The sequence below is a fragment of the Eupeodes corollae genome, chromosome 1 (genome assembly GCF_945859685.1).
Source record: "Eupeodes corollae chromosome 1, idEupCoro1.1, whole genome shotgun sequence".
NCBI classification, from domain to species: domain Eukaryota; kingdom Metazoa; phylum Arthropoda; class Insecta; order Diptera; family Syrphidae; genus Eupeodes; species Eupeodes corollae.
In genome coordinates, this window is record NC_079147.1 from 126,946,533 (window position 1) to 126,967,764 (window position 21,232).

General features: G+C 33.4%; 2 protein-coding genes across 2 annotated transcripts; one reads left to right on the forward strand and one right to left on the reverse strand.

Annotated features, from left to right (window-relative positions):
- The first annotated feature begins 9,916 nt into the window (after nucleotides 1-9,916).
- On the forward strand, nucleotides 9,917-10,670 carry LOC129942926 (viral IAP-associated factor homolog). Its single transcript, XM_056052079.1, has one exon. The coding sequence runs from the start codon at nucleotides 10,087-10,089 to the stop codon at nucleotides 10,576-10,578; it is 492 nt and encodes a 163-aa protein (XP_055908054.1). The 5' UTR covers nucleotides 9,917-10,086; the 3' UTR covers nucleotides 10,579-10,670.
- Nucleotides 10,671-17,069: 6,399 nt separating this feature from the next.
- Nucleotides 17,070-19,251, reverse strand: LOC129944418 (zinc finger BED domain-containing protein 4-like). The gene is made up of 5 exons (XM_056053836.1): nucleotides 19,235-19,251; nucleotides 18,999-19,163; nucleotides 18,272-18,887; nucleotides 17,284-18,209; nucleotides 17,070-17,178 (listed from the first exon to the last, which is right to left on the reverse strand). The coding sequence occupies exons 1-5, from the start codon at nucleotides 19,249-19,251 to the stop codon at nucleotides 17,070-17,072; spliced, it is 1,833 nt and encodes a 610-aa protein (XP_055909811.1).
- Between the last annotated feature and the right edge of the window lie 1,981 nt (nucleotides 19,252-21,232).

Genomic DNA, 21,232 nt, shown 5'->3' on the forward strand with positions numbered 1-21,232 from the left:
CTCTAAACAGCACCAACTATAGAGGTACCTAAAGTAGTATTCACATGAGCGCGACCAACGAACGACGAATAAATTACAAAAATGTGAATTTGTGTACGTTTTAAGACATTATTTCCACACAAATTCTTAACAAAACGATAACAATATAGTTTCTATTTGATTTATGAAGCATACTTTTACTTTTCAATGTCATATATTAATAAATTTAAGAAAACAAATTTATTCATCGCGAACAAAATTTAAGTTTATACGAACTGTCAAACTTTATTCGCGTTCCACATTATCCACACTCGCAACATATAAAATAATCGCGCGCACTTAACCTAAAAAAAATCATTCTTGTTTCGGTTTCGGTGGTAAATGGTGTTTGGCTGTGGCTCCTTGCCAAACTTCATTCGCGACGAATTAAAAACTCTCATGAGAAAGAAATGTCAAAATCGACGAATATTCGTTCATTCGTTGGTCGTTGGTCGTGCTCATGTGAAAAGTGCTTAACATCGTTTAACGGTTAATGAGGCAAAACCAAGAACAAGCTGTCGTCAAGGAAGGACATACAACATTGACGTCTTGATCAAAACGTCACCATCGACAGACGTAAGATTAAGGTAGTCAAGGACTTCGGCTACCAAGGCTCCGTCGTAAACGCAGAAAACTACACCAGCACTTAGATCAAACAAAGAATTACTCTTGCTAACCGCTGTTTCTTTGGACTAAGAAAACAATTGAGTGGTAAGGTCCTAACTCGAGGGACTGAAGTAACGCTTTATAAGACCCTTATCATCGCCGTCCTGCTAAACGGTACAGAAGCATGGACTATGGCAAAAGCGGATGAAAGCAGCAGTGCATTGGAAGACCGCTGTGGTTCATCCTCTCCCGAAAAAGGGAAAGGACAACTCCAACCCGTCAAATCTTCGGTCGATAAGTCTTCTCCCGAGCATCAGCAAAGTTTTCGATAAAATCATTAATAGGGCTCTGACTAAGTGGGCTGCGGACAACAAAATAATTCCGGATAAACAGTTCGGGTTCAAGGCGGGTCATGACACAATTCATGCTGCGTCTAAACTCGTTTCTGATATCCTGATAGATGGTCATCGTTGATCTTCACGGGCAGCCATTAGCGAGCAAAAGTGTAGTGAATTACCTCGGTATCTGGTGGCTTCATTCCACCAGAGGCATTCCTCATCTTTGATAGATGCAGTCTGATAGAGGATAGATTGGCAGTTCCGTTAATCTACCACGTCAGACGAAGAAGTGTGGATAGGCGACTCCTGTACAAAGGAGCAGGGCTCCTTTGGTTCAGTAGGACTGTGTCCGAATGTGACCGAACTGATAGGGTGAAGCAGGAGAACCAGTTTTGATGGCTTCAATCGGCACTTGATAGTGGGTAGTCGGGATGGGGTTATAAGCCTTGCAGGCTTACATACTTGTTTAATAGTATTAAGGTTTAATTTTAAGTAGAATAGGAATGGTGGCACGAAAAAAAAATACGAAAAAAAAAACAAACAAATAAAAAAACATCAAAAAACATTTAAAAAAAAAAATTACAAAACTATGCTGCAATATTCCAGTACCGATCTAACTAGTGCAATATATAATGATTTGAGAGTGTAGGGATCGGAAAAATCCCTAGAGTTTTTTCTGATAAACCCTAGCATCCCATTAGCTTTAGTGACTATGTAATCAATATGCTTATTAAACGAAAGCTTCTAATATAACTCCCAAATTCTTTTTTGCCGTAACCCTATCTAAACTCGTTTGTTGATAGTATAATCAAATATTATAGGTGTTTTTTTTTCTATGGCATGTAAGGCTCTGACATTTGGCAACATTAAGGAACAACTTGTTAGATTCACACCATTCATCCAGTTTATTTATATCCTCTTGTAGATACAGACAGTCTATAGAAGATTTTATGAGCCGGAAAATCTTGACATCATCGGCATACATAAGATACTTGGAATATTTAAAATTTACCGGAATTTCATTTATAAAAAGGATTAATAACAAAGGACCAATATGACTTTCTTGCGGAACAACTAAAGTTACAGCAATACTTTTGGATTTAAACTTTCCCAATTTTACAAATTAAACCCGATTATTGCAATAAGAAGAAATCCATTTTATGAAATTAGAATGGAAACCTAGTTTTGAAAGCTTAAAAATTAGTATACTATGATTAACTCTATCAAAAGCTTTTGCAAAATCTGTGAAGATAATATCGGTCTGTAAACTATTTTCGAACCCGAAAAGTACAGATTCGCATAGCAATGAAAGGTTTGTAGCAGTAGATCTACCAGAAACAAAACCATGTGGGTATTCGGATATTAAATCCTTACCAAAAAAATATAATTATTTACAAGCATTTCGAAAATTTTTGGGATCACTGATAATTTGAAGATAGGCCTATAATTGGTCACATTTTGCTTCGAGCCAGACTTAAATATTGGAGCTATGTAAGAGATCTTCCAACAGTCCAAAAATTGGCCACTTTTTGAAGACTAGTTGAAAATCAAGCTGGGCGGTAATGCCAAAGAAACAGCGCAGTTTTTTAGTGCAACAGGGGCTATGTTATCTGACCTAGGACTTTTATTTACATCAAGACTAGCTAGAGCTTCAAAAACATCAGAAACAGTTAAGTCTAAACTGCCAATGTCAATAGCATAAGATGGCGAGAAATCAGGGGGTTCACAAGGAGCAGAAGGCAAATAAACAGAATTAAAATAATCGGCAAATAAATCCCATATAACGTTCATATTACTAGATACACAATTGGAGTACTTCATACAGTTTGGAATCCCTAAAGACTTTCTTTAAATATTTATAAATTTCCAGAAGTATTTCGAATCTTTTCTTATTTTTGACTCAGCAGAGAGAATAAAATTATTAAAAATAAAGCTAATAAGACAGTCATATTCAAGGTGGCACTGAATGTATTTCTGATTAAGGGCCAGATTATCTTTTGTTGTTTATAAGCTTTATATGCTTTATTTTTTCTATTTTTCAGATTAGATAATCTTTTGTTAAACCAGGGTGGGTTTGAATTGGGTTTAACTTATTTTTTATGAATATACATATCAAAAGTTTCATGTTGATACATTGCAAATTTTTCAAACGCATGATCAACACTTAATTTAATCAAGTTATTATCTCAAGGAACTGACAACAAATAGTTATTGATTTCAACAAAATTTGCACGTTTATAATCATAATACAATTCTGGTACAATAATTGTCCATTTTATATAAGTTAAAAACATACACTATACAGTAAGGCAAATATGGTGAATTGAGTTTTTTATAGCAGGAAAATCAGTCTTATCGATATAAGCTTCGAACTCTTTATCCACAAAAATTAAGTCTAATATACGATTTAGATTATTATGAAAGTTATTAACTTGAATTAAGTTAAATTGACTATTAAAATCTGTCACTGACGATTCTATTTCAGTATGAACAATAAATGGCACTAAATACTTATCATCCAAATCTGGTTCCCAGCTTATATCACCAAGATTTAAATCTCCTAAGACCATAACATGGTTATTTTGACTTAAGATATTAAGGATATTACGGAAACTTACATCCTAATAACCTCTTTAGTAAGGCAAATATGGTGAATTGAGTTTTTTATAGCAGGAAAATCAGTCTTATCGATATAAGCTTCGAACTCTTTATCCACAAAAATTAAGTCTAATATACGATTTAGATTATTATGAAAGTTATTAACTTGAATTAAGTTAAATTGACTATAAAAATCTGTCACTGACGATTCTATTTCAGTATGAACAATAAATGGCACTAAATACTTATCATCCAAATCTGGTTCCCAGCTTATATCACCAAGATTTAAATCTCCTAAGACCATAACATGGTCATTTTGACTTAAGATATTAAGGACTGATTGACATTTACGGAAACTTACATCCTAATAACCTCTTTACAGCTCGAATCAAACCATGAGTTCTCTTTGGGTTTGATAGATTTCACCCTATTCAAGATAAAATTTCTCATTTTACAAAGAATTTAATTTGTTGCCGTTTTTGCGCTGGAATCCACGTCACTTTCGATTAAGCATAGTGACCAGTTAAAGTTCCTGAAGAATTCATTGAGACCAAACGGTTCTCATAGTAGTTTTTTCTTCAACATAACTTCCTTCCGGTGTTGACGGGCCAGAATAACGAAGCCAAGAAGAATTGTGTACATTGAAATAGCCGGCAATGATAATTTCAGTGTAATGCAACAATTCTTGAATAGAGTCAGCCAGAACATGATGATGTGCTTTTTTACTTACTTACTTAAGGTGGCGCTACAGTCCTGTGTGAACTGGCTCGGTTTCTAGCTAGATGTCTCCAGTCTCGCGCTCCAAGTTGAGTGAGGTCACCTTCCACTTGTGCGCGCCACCTGATCCGCGGCCTTCCTCTACTGCGCTGTCCTGTGGGTGCGGTTTCAAAGACTTTACGGGCCGGAGCATTGGTTTCCATGCGCTCTACGTGACCCAGCCATCTTAGTCGTTGGACTTTTACCCTTCTGGCTAAGTCTACGTCGCTGTACAGGCCGTACAGCTCGTCGTTCCATCTTCTCCTCCACTCCCCTTCGATGCATACGGGACCGTAGATCACACGAAGAACTTTTCTCTCGAAGCGACTCAAGGTGCTTTCATCCGCTTTTGTCACAGTCCATGCTTCTGCACCGTTTAGCAGGATGGCGATGATAAGGGCCTTATAAAGCGACACTTCGGTCCCTCGAGTGAGGACTTTACCACTCATTTGCTTTCTTATTCCAAAGAAACAGCGGTTAGCAAGAGTAATTCTTCGTTTGATCTCAGTGCTGATGTAGTTTTCTGCGTTTACGACGGAGCCTAGGTAGACGAAGTCCTTGACTACTTTATTCTTACGTCTGTCGATGGTGACGTTTTGATCAAGACGTCAATGTTCTATGTCCTTCCTTGACGACAACTTGTTCTTGGTTTTGCCCTCATTAACCGTTAAACAAAATTTTGCCGCCTCTGCCTCAATACTCAGAAAAGCCCCATTGACATCACGCTGAGTTCTTCCAATTATGTCAATGTCATCAGCATATGCTAGTAACTGGACAGATTTTTTAAAGATAGTGCCTCTAATGTTAAAAAAATCACATGACAGCGCATCACCTTGTCTAAAACCTTTTTTGACATCGAGGGGTTCTGTTAAGTTGTTTCCAACCTTTATGGAGCAGCGTGAATTTTCCATGGTCATCCTGCACAAACGGACGAGTTTGGCAGGGATGCCAAAACTAGACATGGCTCTATACAGCTCGTCCCTGTAGATGCTGTCATATGCGGCCTTGAAATCGATGCAAAGATGATGGGTGTCGATTTGGTGTTCTTCGATTTTTTCCAGGATCTGCCGTAATGATGTGCTTATTTACCGTAAATTTTAAGCTCATGAAATTGATGTTTGTGTTAGAGCACAAACCATATTGTGGCTGGAGTTGGTACGCAACATCATTTCTTAAATACACGGCTAATCCATGTTGAGGAAAAAATAATGGCAGTAATTGATACCCATTTAGATTAAATTCCGAATGATCACAATCTTCACCTATTTGAGTTTCACTCAATGCCAAAACAGCTGGCCTGTTTGATGCAGTGTGGACATATGTGGCATAGAAGTTCTTTCTTAAACCACGAATGTTGCTAAAATCCACCCTGAATTCTTATGTTCAAAACTAATTAAACACAATTCGGACAATTACCTATAGTATATGTTTCATCTAGAATCCAATTTGAACTTTATAGTTACAGATTTACACTAGTGTTATACCTTAGTGAAAATCTACATACTGATCGGTCCCTGGTTAACTAGATATCACATATACTAATCTATCCGAAAGCACATCAACTCAATCGATGTATACACTGTATAGCAATAAAAGAACCGTAGGACTCGGTCGCTGCATAGTTCGGTTTTTAGTTTGATGAACGCTCACTCGCATTTTGAAGACCAGTAGGTACCATTTTTGTCTTTTCTGGAGAAGATAGCGCAGAGGATGTGACATAGTTGAGAAATCTGGGATAAATCACTAGGGGAATTCACGATCTAGTGCATTTAGTCTGGGAATTGCATTTGAGTGTAAATATATGCACAAAATAGTAAACGCTGTTGCTGTCAAAACAGTGTTGCTCATGATTGTGCATTTGTATACTTTAGGGTTTCAGCGGAGAGCATATTCATATATTTTGTTAGTGTAGAGCATCTGTATGCACAAAAAATATGCAAATGCACTGATGCAAGACCATTTGCACCCGATCGTGAATTCCCTTAATATGTTATAAGGCCAAGAAACTTTTTTATATCATCAGGATTCGAGGGAGAATGCATATCTTGTATAGCACGTAATTTTTCGGTAAATTTATTTATTTTGTTGATTTCAACTACATGTCCCAAATAACTTATCTTTTGTTGAATGAACATTTTTTATATTGATGTGGAGTCGTATTTAGTGAGCTTGTGTAGACATGCAACAAGGTTTTGAAGACATTCGTTTCGTGATGGACCGTGGACAATTATGTCGTCAAAATAAGCTTCAACTCCTTGAAATCCTTTGAGAATTTGACATAGTATTTGGTTGAAATCTGAAGGTGCGGCCTTGATTCCAAAGCTAAGACGGTTCATGCGGTAAGTGCCTCGATGTGTTGATATGGTTTGAATTTTTCTACTTTCTTCGTCGACTTTCAAATGTAGGTAAGCTTTGTACAGGTCTAACTTGCAAAAATATTGAACGTTTTGTAGGCTCTGTAAAAGGTCATCAATTCGTGGAATGGGATAGTAAGCTTGTACTAGTCTTTCATCACCACTATAGGAGAACCCTAGTCACTTGCAGAAACTAACGTAATAATTCCATCTTTTTCAAGTGAGTTTGTCGACTGGTTCTTGTAGAGCATAGGGCACTTTTTTTCTTTGACAAAAAATTGGTTTGGCTCCATACTTGAGTTGAAGAGAAACTTGAAAATCTGGAACACAACTTACTTTTTCTTCAAATATTGCAGAAAATGGCTTAAGAATGTCATCGATTGAGTTGTTTAGATGAATTTGAAACACGGTTGATAGTTTAAACATATTTGAATCAATTGCTTTGAGTTCCATACCTAGAACTCTAACCCATTGTCTTCCTAGAAGAACATCATGATAGATTTTCGGCATTCACATGTCACGTTGAATTCACATTCAAGAATGTTTTTTTGTAGCGGGTATACAAAATCAGTGATATTTTGATTGTCCTTTCGAAACACATTAAGAGAATAATGTTGAGAAACCACCACATTCGTCTTTGGAATTAGCATCTTTATGAAGTTTTCGATTAGGTCCTTTAGATTTATGTTCTTTATAGGTTTTTTATATCCTAGAAATGCAGCTAGGTTATTGTAATGTTGTGAACCAATAGAAACGCATAGGAGTTGCGCTTTTTTAGCTTAGTCTGCAACATTTTTCATTTTTTTTAAAAAACGCTCTAGATAATTCAAAAATGTTTCTTTTTATGCTATGTAATTTTCAACTTTACTTTACTCAATTGCTTTCGTAGCCCCAAAAACTAGCATTTTACTAGAGTAATTCTACCTTTGATCTCAGGGCTAGTGTTTTTTCTGTGCTCAAAGCGTAGCCTAGGTAAACAAAGTCCTTAACTACCTCAAAATTACGTTTGTCGATGGTAAGGACCTATCAGGATGTTGACGATGGCCTTTAGACGTTCACATATTACGGCAGAGAAGAGAAGATTTTGTAAGCGATGTTAAGTAGACTAATTCCTGTACAGTTGGTGCAGTTTAGAGGGTTTTTTTGGGAAACAATATTGAGGTTCCATTCATCAAGCATGCTTTCTTCCCACTAAATCTTACAGATAAGTTGGTGCATTTAAGCCATCGGCTCCAACTCGAAAGTATTGTTGTGTAGGTTGTTTAAGTTGCACACTTTTTTCATAAAACATTTAAAGATTGTAAAATCAAGTTTAAACAGTTTTTGAAAGTGCAATGCATGTGCCAGCAATTCTGATCTTACCATTGCATTAAAAATAAATAATTTAAATAAAATCTTTTTAAAGTTATCTAGTGATTTAAGTTTATTGCAAACTAATTAATAATGTATACAAAAAATTAAAGGGCTTAAAATAATTCAACAGAATTAGTGAATATTAGTCATAAGAATGAGAAAAGTGATGTCAAAATACCATTGGGATTAACTCTTGATCATAATGAACCAGAGTTGAATAACCCTGGTTTCAGTCAAAATACTGAATTAGAACATGATGAACTAGAGTTGAATAACCCTAATTTCAGTCAAAATACTGCTTCAGTTCAGAAATGCTTCAACAACTAGAAAACCAAATGATGACTCTTCAACGGCATTAAACGTTTTGCCTGGACACAGTTATTCCTACCATAAGTTTTCAAAAAAACAGGTTCTTAGTGTAGAATAACCTTAAAAATAACAGATTCCGGTCCTTATAAAGAGTATATTTAGCCGATCTCAAAAAGTAAATGTTTCTCAAAATCAACAATTCATTTATCTCGCTGAACAATTACACCTCGATCTTCCTTCCCACTCTTTGCTTCCAATTGCATCACCAACAGAGACACTCCATATAAAGAACGAAATCTTTCGTACGTTTCAATCTCCAACACCCATTTACTTACATTGTTGTATTTGTAATTTTTACGTTAAGTCAATGAATAATGGAAATCCAGCTACAATTCGATGCGGTGTATTTGGTGAGAATTTTAGATTGTAAACTTAATTTAGGTGATATCACACTATATGTGTTTTTTAGTTTGAAAAACTTAAATTATAGTGAAATTGTTAAAACTTGTTCACTTTTTTGTAATTATTAAAATACTTTTATAAAATAGTCATTGTTTTTAAATAAAAAAAAAAACAATTAGAGCATTCAAAAAAGATAATTTTACCTGGATCATAACTCCTTACATGGCATTTAAATTGTAAAAAAAATTTTTATGAACATTTTTGCTAATATTTTCTTAAGTTTACTTTATATAATACAGCAAATGTCTTATTCAGACAAATATAACTTTTTATTGAATTTGAAAGTGTATTATACTCAGTACACACTTTAAAATGTATTGAAGTTACAAATTTACAATTTCTTGCCATTTTCAATCAGAAAGACCTCTAGCATAAAAATGCAATAGCTAATGTTGCCGTAGCCACTAGGCGCGTTGCCCTCTTAAGAATCACGAAAATAGTACTATATGTGTATCGACCACGAGCGTACGAGTTTAACACCACTACAGCCAGCAATCGCTAGCTAAACTTACGCTTCAACATTCTATATTCTAATAATGTATTTGGCGTTTTTTTTTTTTAGTTCAGAGCTGAGCTCTGAGCAGAACCTGAGCGAGCAGAGTAGAGTAGAGTAGAGTTCTGAGCAGATTATGTTCAGAGCTCTCTGATTTAATTATGAACAACTTGGTTAATAAAACAGTCATATATTTGGTCCATTTGACTCCTGAAATAAATTTGATTCATAAAAATGATATATGCAATTAGTTTTTTTCTAAATTATCTTTCCTTCTACACTAAAGCGACTAGCCTCTTCCGCCATCTTTATTGTTTTGACGATATTTTTTTTAATTTCCCGGCTTTCAAATATCAAATTGTTTGTGTTTACTCTCTTATTTTGTTCTGAGCTCACAGAGCGTGCTATGAACATGCTCAGAACTAAAAAAGAAACACGAATTCGAAGCTCTGAACGATCAGAGCTCAAAAAGAAACACAATTATTCTTTTGACAGTTCGAGCTCCGCTCTGAACTAAAAAAGAAAAACGCCAATTATGTGAAAGAGCATACAAAAGAACATGCATTCCGTTTTACACGTTTACACTATTTACCCTCCAAAACCCATTTGTTTACATTGTTGTATTTGTAATTTTGACATTACGTCCATTTTGAAAAGTGAAATCCAACAACAATTCGATGCGGTGCATTAACTTGTTTTGACAGTTTTTTTTTTTGTTATTAAATTGCTGTGGTGAGAATTTTAGATTTGATTTTAGCTGTCAAATGAAGCATTTGTTGTTTTGTTAATTTGTTGAAAAATGCAGGATCCAAATGAAGATTCCGAATGGAATGATGTCTTCCGGGCAAAAGGTATCCTTCCACCCATGTCCGAGAATGCCTTTGAGAAGCGAACTGGTGGTGACAAGCAGAAAAATATCGAAGACATGAACATGGACGAATCTGAAGACTCCCAAGACGAAAGTGTTCGCGAGGAATATCTTCACAAACGATTGGCATATATGCAAGCATTCGCAGACAAGGTTCTTTTCGGTTCAGTATGGGCAATTTTCGGAAAAGATTACGTCAACGAAGTGACCAAAGCTGGAGAAGGTATCTGGGTTGTGTTGCATTTGTACACAAACGGTGTGCCGCTCTGTTCGGTCATACACCACCATATGCAACAGTTCCTGCGGTCGATAGCCACCACCTGCATCCCAAATTTAACAGAGAAGCATCTGCCAACAATGTTTATCTATTTTGAAGGCCAAATGAGAAAGCAATTCATTGGTGCCTTGGAGCTTCGTGGTTAAAAATTGACCACCAATGAATTGGAGTTCATGTTCGGTCAGTGTAGTTCAATTCCAACGGAAAGCAAGGAAGATTCCAAGCAACAAACTCGTGGCAAAATGCTAAGCGACATGGAATCCATTGATTTCGCAATTAGAAAGAAATATTGTTAGATTTAAAATATTAATTTTTGTGTACGAATGGATTTTTATATACTCAAATAATAATAAAAAAGAAAATGGAACTATAGGTTCCACGAACAATTAAAACCCGAATGCAAATTTTAATAGTGTTTTATTAACTCCAAGTCAGCCGAAAAAAAATTAATGAAAAAATGCTTAAACATTTTTAATAGGAAAAAAAAACATCGGAACTCACTTGGACGTGTTCTTACAAGTTTTTTTGATTTTTACTAAAAAGTGTGAATGTGAAGTTTTTACTCACACTTCAAGGATTCCATGAAGGTATACATCATTCCTGTAGGTACACTATTGTTCCAAGGACACGACCAAATGAATTCCAATGTTCGCATTTTTACACATTTTCGATAGGAAATTGTTCCAATTACAGAACCAAATGAATTCCAATATTCGCATTTTCCTATCGAAAATGTGTAAAAATGCGAACATTGAAATTCATTTGGTCGTGTCCTTAGAACAATAGTGTACCTGCAGGAATGGTTTATACTTTCATGGAATCCTTGAAGTGTGAGTAAAAACTTCGCATTCACACTTTTTAGTAAAAATCAAAAAAACTTGTAAGAACACGTCCAAGTGAGTTCCGATGTTCGTATTTTCCTATCGAAAATGTGTAAAAATGCGAACATTGGAATTCATTTGGTCGTGTCCTTGGAACAAAAGTGTACCTACAGGAATGGTTTATACTTTCCTGGAATTCTTGAAGTGTGAGTGCGAACTTTGCATTCTCACTTTTTAGTAAAAAACAAAACCAACTTAAAAAAACACGTCCAAATGAGTTCTAATGTTCGTATTTTCCTATCGAAAATGTATAAAAACTCACCTCGAAGAAAAAAACATTTATGTTATGTGTGATGTTGAGGTGATGTCACACTTTTATTATTTATTTTTGTTTGAAAAACTAAACTTATATTGAAATTCTTAAAAATTGGTCACTGTGTTGTAATTATCAAAATACTTTTATGAAATAGTCATCGTTTTTAAATTCGTCAAGAAACGAATTATTATAACATTCAAAAATATAATTTTTGGAACGTTTAATTTTACCTGGATGAGAACTCTTTATATTACATTCAAAATTAAAAAAAAAAACAGTGTTTTACATTTTTGCTAGTATATTTCAGGTTTATTTTACATAACACAACAAATGAATTGAAAAGTGTATTATACGTAGTACACACTTTTAAATATAGTAAAGTTAAAAATTAACAATTTCTTGCCAATTCTTCTTCTTACAAAAGTTTCTTTTGCATTTAAATAAGCTGGATTTAAGAAAAAATAATTTATCCTGGGTATACTTTAATCCATATTCGATTATTAACTTCCCATAGGAAGTTATTGTAATGGGTCCGATTTGTCAAATTGAAAATTTTGACATTTCTCGACGTTTCAAGGTCCCTAGAGTCGAAATAAAAGATTTTTAGAAAGATGTCTGTGGGTGCGTGTGCACGTACGTTCGTACGTCCGTACGTTCGCGACGTTTTTTTCGTCCTCCATAGCTCAAAAACCAGAAGAGATATCGACTTCAAATAAATTTTGTTATACAGATAATAAGGCAGAAAGATGCAGAAAGGGCTCTCAAGAAAATTGCGTGGGTGGTTTTTTTACCATAGCAGTTTTAAAAAAAGGTGAACATTTTGGTTAACCCTAAGTATATTACGAACCAAAAACGCTTGAGACTTGAATTAAATTTTATATAATAAACTGTAACGTGCTCTCAAGGAAGTATATTTTTTGAAAAAAATCTATCAAACGGTTTTTTTTCTAAATCAAAAAAACTGAAAAAAAAATGTTTCACCTCCTAAATTTAACGACTTACATACGATTTCATCTCCAAAACAATTTTGAGCAACGGAGAATAATGTTTTCGAAATCCGATAAAATTTTAAGAAAAATCGAATTGACAGTTTTTTTATAAAAAATAAAAATCTAAAAAAAAAATTAATAAAAGTTGGTAAAAATTGATTTTCGACTCGAATATCTTTTCAAAACTTTGTGATATTATCTTTATTTTACTTTTATCTTTCAAAAAATATTGTTGTCAACATTCAGTAAAATTTTGAACAAAATCTAATTGATAATTTTTTTATAAAAAAATTAAAAAAACTAACAAAAATTAACAAAAGTTGGTAACAATTGAATATGGATTCAAATATCTTTTCAAAAACTTGAAAGTTAGACTTCAAACTCATTTATCTTATAAGAAATATTGTTTTAAGCATTCTGAAAGATGTTGAGAAAAATCAAATTGACAGTTTTTTTACAAAAAATAAAAACCTTAAAAAAAATTTATAAAAGTTGGTAAAAATTGATTTTCGACTCAAATATCTTTTCAAAATTTGTAGATATTGGCTTTTAACTACTTTTATCTTTCAAAAAATATTGTTGTTAACATTTAATAAAAATTTGAAAAAATCGAATTGATAGTTTTTGTACAAAAAATTAAATACCTAAACAAAATTTTAACAAAAGTTGGTAATAATTGATTTTCGACTCAAATATCTTTTCAAAACTATAAAATATTGGCTTCAAACTAATTTTATCTTATAGAAAATATTGTTTTCAACATTCGATAGACTTTTGAAGAAAATCGAATTGACAGTTTTTTTTTTCAAAAAATAAAACTCTAAAAAAAACAACACTAAAACTTGGTAAAAATTTACTTTCGACTCAAATAGCTTTTCAAAAATTAAAAATATTGGCTTCAAAATTATTTTATTTTACAGAAAATATTGTTTTCGATATTCAGTGATTTTTATATAAAAATCCAACAGTCCGTTTTTTCATAAAAAATAAAATCTGCGAAAAATAGTACGCAAATTTGGTAAAAATTGATACGAGTACATATAGACAAACTATTAAGCAAGACAAATCGAAAGACGGGATGGGAAGTTATCAGTGTGGGTCGCATCCCAGCCTCTTTTTCCTATCAAAATAAGACTACGTAAACACCCAAGGAAGTAAACAATAATTTAATTAAAATATATTTTTTTGATAATTTTCTCAAGAACAAGAAGACATAAAATCATCTAGTTTTCAGTTTTTGATCAAAAACAAATATGAACAATGAATTCTAAAAACAATAATAGATAATCTTAGTTTTAAAAATTACACTTCAAAACTTTTTTTTAACTTTTTTTGCCCAAATTTTGAGCTTAAAACAATTTTTTTCAAAAACTATGCAAATTAACACGTCTGCTCCATTAGTAATTAGAAAATATGAACCAAAATATAATAATAAGCATTAAGCACGATCCTCTCGATCATAAAATATGATATTAAATATTATGTTACATTTCAATACAATCACGTAGGAACTTGTTGTTTTCTTAATAAGTGATTCATGTATAAGAAACCATAAGGTCTTTGTTTAACAATATTTAATGACAGTTAACAGCAAAAATGTTTTTCGATTTTAGTCTTAAGATGGCATCTGAGATGTTTGGATTAATAAATTATTATTTAAAAATGTAAGATCTCTATTCTAATTTGCATAGTTTTGACTTGATTTAAGAAAAGCTAATAGACAAAAGTGTTGGCTTTGAAAAATGTATAAAACTTAGTTGTAAGTATCACCATTATTTTTTTTCCATTTAACTTACATATTTTTTTAAAATGTCCCTACCTCCTAAATGGGTGGAAACAGACCCGCTCCCATAGTAAAAAATGCTTGTTTTTAACTGTTCTATACAAATCCGTCTGAGTTATCGTACTCTTCCCAAAAAATGCAATAGGTAATGTCGTACCCACTAGGTGCCACCCCTTAAGAATTTCTCATCACTATTCCTTATTTTCGTGGTGAATTGACTTTAGAGGGTGGTGAATTGATGTAAGCAGTGGTGAATTGATGTTAGACCTAAGGGTGCGTGAAGTAGACGTTTCAGCTTGTAGGCAAACCAGAATGACAAATTTATTTCCGGTCTTTATATGTTGTGTCTATGATGCATTCTTCGTTCTTACAGGAAATATTTTTTAGTCTTCATTCAGCTCTGTAAATCAGAGAGAAAATACTAAACGAGAAAACCAACTTCGACGGTAGCTCTCTTTTTGCCTACAAGCTGCGATTTGCACATAATCTTGCATATGTATTAACTCCGTATAAAAAAATGTGGGGAAAGAATTCTTATGCAAGAAGATGTGCATACTCCCCACATTTCAGAGGTGTTCAAAGAAAATTCAAAATTGTGGATGAACGATTTGTTGGTACTCTCATTGTGTATGTTTGGGAGTAATATCATTCGAATATGAAGTGAAATTAATTACTCTTGTTAGATGCCAGAACAATGAAGATTTAGAAACAATTCTAAACTAGGCATTTAGACAAATATAAGTTAGTTATTTGTTTAATCATTAATTAAGTAAAATAAATTAGGCGGTGCACTAGTCCAATGAGAATTAGGACCTAGAAACATAAAACTCTGAAAGCACTAAAACTTTTTTTTTTATTATAAGCTGAGTTTATGCGTTTAATTTTCGCTCAGACCGTTAAAAAATGCAAACAACAAAACTCAGATTTGTTTCAATTTTCTGAGTTCATCGACTTAAAGTTCCCGATGCGAGAGTTGCAGGAACATTGAAAATGACAGTTAAAGAATGTAAACATGGATCATTAAAATAAAACTACGCAGGAACATTGAAAACATTTTTATATACTCATCTCTTTTTTACATTCCTATTTTGTTTGTATGTACCCGTTGTTTATTTTCTTTACGTTACCGACATTTCCAAAATGCTGAAAAGACTGTCAACTTGTTACTTCTGTTACCAATTTTCATTGCATAAGATTTGTGGATAGGCTTTTCCCTAAGCTAGTGTGTTGCTTTTAAAGGTTTAGCTACATAATCCGAAAAGTAGGTTTGTACAAAACAAAAATATTTGTATTCTTGCTAGGTCAGTGGTTTTGTGAAAAGAATATACAAATTTGTTCTTCAACCAAAACTTAAGTTTTATGCATCATTTTTATAAGTTTTCCAGTTCCAACAATTTATTTCTTATCTTTCATTTATATAGCGACAAGGTAAGATCTGTTAGCTAAATTTGTAACTACAGTTTTTCTAAAAGTGCTTTCTGGCTTATTCATAGATGTTTGCTAAACTTTTTGGGCTATTCATAGATAAATTCAAATCTATGTTAAGGGCTTAACCTGAATAACTATAAACATGGAAAATGCTGTGTTCAAGTAATTATTATCGCAGCCAAATTTCATAATTGATTTTTTTTTGTATAAAAAAGCTGAATAAGTAATTCATGACAAATAAATGTTACGTTAACACTAAGTGCCAGAAAATGCAGTAGATATGGATATTTTTTATAAATATCTACCGTTTATTATTACGTTTACCGTATTTTATTGACAAACGAAATTTGTTTGCTAGAATTCATTTGTGAAAACCAGGGAGAGAAAGTAATATCAAATGTCTCAACTGAAGTTTTTTCTCTCTCTGCACATCGAGGTGAAAACATGTATACACCGATACAAATTCAACACGCTATAAAAAATGAGCATAAGAGGTTTCGAAGGGACGGAGACTAGGAAATTTGGCTCTCTCGATTAGGTTTTTCTCTCTGCTGTAAATAACAAGTTGGAAAGTATTCACGATAGTGTTTAATAAATTGGGTTTTTTGTAAATCGTTTTTACCAAACAAAATTGATTGCGTTTTCTTAATTTATAAATTATAAAAATAAGCATTGGCGGATAGTTACCAGCGACCTATAAATAAAGTCGGCGAGTGTTTTTTTTTGCTTGTTATAAACTATTAGTTAATTCCAGATAGTGAAAAAGTAAAATGTTTCTCAAAATCAACAATTCATCTATCTCGCTGCACAATTACACCTCGATCTTCCTTCCCACTCTTTGCTTCCAATTGCATCACCAACAGATACACTCCATATAAAAAACGGAATCTTTCGTACGTTTCAATCTCCAACACCCATTTGCTTACATTGTTGTATATAAAATTTAAAATGAAAAATGGTGAGCTCCAACCTATACATCAATTAGATAAGAAAAATTCAACTTTCAGATCAGCAAGAAGAATACAGCTGTAAATATCAGCAAGATGTCTCGACAGCGGCTAGCGGTTTTATATTGGTAATGCATGTTGATGCGTTCCTTTTTACAATATATTTGTGCAAGTCCCAACATGACTTTTTGACCTACTCTCAGCAAGCGGCAGTATAGTTTATATAGAGGGATACACAAAATAAATAAGTATATATACTCACGAACAACTAGCAGGCGAACGAGAAGATGACAAGAATTAGAGAAAAATAGAAGCTTGTTCAGTTGTTTGTTAGCCAGCACGAGAGTGAAATCTCAGTAGGGATGAAACGATACCTGCAAGGTATCGAGTACTTGTACTCGATACCGGTATCGAAAGAAAGTATCGATACCTACTTGGGTATCGGATGAAAAGTATCGATACCTACTTGGATCGAATAAAAATTCAAGAAACATATATACACAAAAATTAATTTTTCAAATTTTAATTTTTAATTATGAGGAATCGAAAAATACATTTTGTGGAATATTTGATAAAAAAAGAAGTTTTTCTAAGTGTTTTCCGCTTAGGCGGTTTCTGGATTTGCTGATTGTTGCACCCGCTTTGGAAAACAATCTTTCACATGGCACAGAAGACGCGACAACCACCAAAAACATCCTTGCATGTTTATATAAAGAAGGGAAGAACGCCTTCATATCTTCCCACTCCTCTAGAGGATTAGATTTTAAGTTGGAAACAGGAGTAGACAAATATGAAGAAACCGAATCACTTTTAGTATGGTTTTTTTTTCTTTTCTGGCTTATAACCAATTCCTTGTGATGCTTCCAGAAATCGAAACCTTTCTGCGTTTCGTCCACATCCGATTCACTGCTAGAAATTTCTTTATCTTGTTTAACAAGATCTTTTAGCTTCTGGATGGCTCTTCCACATGCATTGGCGTCTTGAAAATGTAGATTCTTGAACCTAGGGTCCAATAAGGTTGCTAATGCTACGTTTGGATTATGTTCAATATTTTGGAATCTTCGATGTAACTCCGTATATAAAATTTTATGGACACATTTCACACAGTCAACATTTGAAGAGAATGCAAGCAGCTCCTTTGCCAAACAGTTCAACATTGGAATAATTTGGGAGATACTTGTGTATTTTTCACCAGAGGATTCTTTTGTTATATATTCGAATGGTTTCAGTAATTTTACTAACTGTTTAATTATCTCAATTTCTGAACTGTTTGGCATTTCAGGGCTGGAGCAATCGTCAAAAAGAAGATCGGAGCAAAATTTGGATAGTTCCAGAAACCTTTCTATCATGTAATAACATGAGTTCCATCGGGTGCAGACGTCCAATACAAGTTTTTTTGTTGATCCTTGGGAATCTCCAGAAATAATTTGGAGCTTTCGCAGTTTATCGGAGTTCTTAACACTGTTTTTGACCCATTTCACAATTGTTCTTATCTAAACAACAGAATTATAAATAAAATTAGAATCTAGAGAAAAAATATGAGAAACAAAAATACCTTTGTAATTATAGATTTGACGGATTCATGCTTTATTCCAGCTTCGACAACTAAGTTAATTGTGTGTGGGAAACATGGCAGGTGTTTATTTTGTTGAGCAGATATATTTTTTATAGCTGCGACCATATTCGCACCATTGTCTGTAACAAAGCATCTTATTTTTTCCATCGGGATATTCCAATCACTTATGATGTCTTCCAAGACCTGTTGGATATAAACGGCTGTGTGACTTTGACTTAACTCTCTTGTAGCGATATTGGAATTAACAGGTGTAATTCCTTCGAAGAAATGCAAAGTAACGCCCAAAAAACTTTTTTCTTGCATTGTCTCTGTCCAAACATCTAATGTTAAGCAAAAGTCACTAGCTTTTTCAATTTTGTTCTTATATTGTAAAACCGTCACATCATATTTTTCGGCAAGCTTGTTTTTAAAAAATGTGCTGGAAGGGACTTTGTACAATGGTGCAGCTTCCTTCATAAGTTTCAGAAAACCTTCTCCTTCAACAACGTTAAAGGGGCGCATATCTTTGGATATAAAAAACAGGATACTTAGAGTTAATTTTTCCCACTTTGAACCACCATCTAAATAACAAACATAAACAAAACAAATTATAAAACTATTTAGTTCTTGTTAACATTCTATTTGTATACCCTTAAGACAGGTTATTCTATTAAATGCTGATCTAATTGCATTATAGTCTTCATCTTGAGATTCCTGACACTTTTGCCTCTTGCTTTCTTGATGGGTAGATGATTCAGCTTCTACTATTCGTCTTTCTGTTCGTGCCACTGCCAAGGATGTTGAAGGAATCGAATCTGCATCTATGCAAATAGTTTCCTGCGACTTTTGGTTTGCAGAATGACCTGGATCCAAAGATTCTTTCTGCTGTCGCCTTAATAAAAAAATTATTTTATACAAATTAATACTAGCAAGGTATACAAAACTAATTTGAATGTAATTTACATACTTTGATAATCCATGTTTTTTTGTTAAGATTATGCTGTGGCTCTTCAAGTGCTTGTGTAAATTGGAAGTATTTCCACAATATTTTATTTCTTTTAAACACCTTTTGCAACTCGCGGCTACGTTATTTTTTTTTGTGAAATATATCCATATTTCTGACACTGGCGGAGTCATTTTTAATAATTAATTATTTTTCTGTTTAGTATTAAATGAACCAAGTACAAATCAAACCACATTTGACAATCACTAAAAATATTATGAGAAAGAGATTGCGAATTTCGAAAGAGGAAAGACTATGAATTACGTATGTAGTTGCTTAATTTCAATTATTGAAGAATTCATATAGACTGTATGTGTGTGCAAAGAAAAAGTTTGTGGTGTGTTCAGTGAATGAAAGAATTGATTGGAGGTGCAGGTGAGTATGAAATGTATGTGATTTGGTTACTGTTTTGTGTGAAGGTGTATTCAAAAATGCATGCAAGCTGAGTGTGTGTGCGAAATTACGTAAGAATTGTTAGGTTTAAAATTATTTGATTTTTGAATCTGACCATAAGCAGTGCAGTAGCTGAAATTGTAACTTGTAAAGTGAATAAAGTGAAAAAGACATACACTTTAATTGAAACGATACTTGCATTCGATCCAAGTACTTTCATTCGATACCTACTTGGTATCGCAACCAAAAGTATCGATTCCAAAAGTACTTGGTATCGAATCAAAAGTATCGAGTATGTACTTGAAGTTACTTTTATCGATTCATCCCTAGAAATCTGAGTTGGAACTTTATTTACTGGGATCAAGCATTATTCGAATAATATAAACGAATATTCAGCCCTATCGAGGTAACCGTCGGAGCGGAACTTTCTCCGCAACGCATCCTTTTTCGGAGATCGAATTCCGGTTTAAAGTACTATTCACATGAGCACGACCAACGAATGAACGAATATTCGTCGATTTTGACGTTTCTTTCACATGAGAGCGAATGAAGCCATAGCCGAACATCATTCACCACAGAAACCAAAACAAGAATGATTTTTTAGGTTAAGTACGCGCGATTATTTTATTCGTTGCGAGTGTGGATAATGTGGAACGCGAATAAAGTTTGACGGAAGAAATTTTACATACTTAAGAAGACGCAATGCGATGGATATAAATTCCAGGCAGAGATGTGCAAATTAAACGATATATCGAAAATGCGATATACTTTCGATAATATTTTATAAAATAAAGGCAATAAGCTTTTTAAACCATGAAAAATTGGTAGCAGGACGTAATTTATTGCTTATAAAAAGTCTTTTTTTTCAATTATAATGCGCTAGCATTTTTAAGACATGTAATTAGATGCAACGATCAAAACAATCGAATAAAGTCCCCTCCCTATTTCAAACATGTTTTTGTTTCCATTTGAAGTGTTAAAGAAAAGGAATAAATTGAAAAAAAGCTATTGAAGCATAAGTTTTATTAATTTATTTGACTTTTTACGAGCAATAATAATAAGAAATGGATAGTGTTGATTTATTTTTTAACGCTGAATCCCATGAGCTAAGGGCGCAAATAAAGAAAATATGAGAACATTGCAAAACGAAAGTAATATGCGTGAACTATCGGACGTGGCGTAAGTAAACTTATCGTCTAATCTAATTCTTATCTTCTTATAATTCTCCGATTCTCTTCCAGATTCAAGAAAAATCGGTCTGATTGTGTCACTCCGGAACATAAATTAGCAGCTTGCCTCAGATTTTTTGCCGAGGGAAACTACCAACATGGTGTTGGAAAAGATGTTTTACTTACATAACTATTTTTTAAAAAAAGAAAACACTTTCCGCAACAAGAACTTGTCGAAGGACTTCGGAAAATTGTGTTTGTATCTATCAAGAATAAAACCAAACAATCGCAAAGCATCGCATGCAAATTGCATGCGTTTAATTTTTTCGGAGAGAATGTCCGATAAGCTGATCGGACAACTACCTTAAAGCAAAATGTCTCCGATTCGCAGGAAAT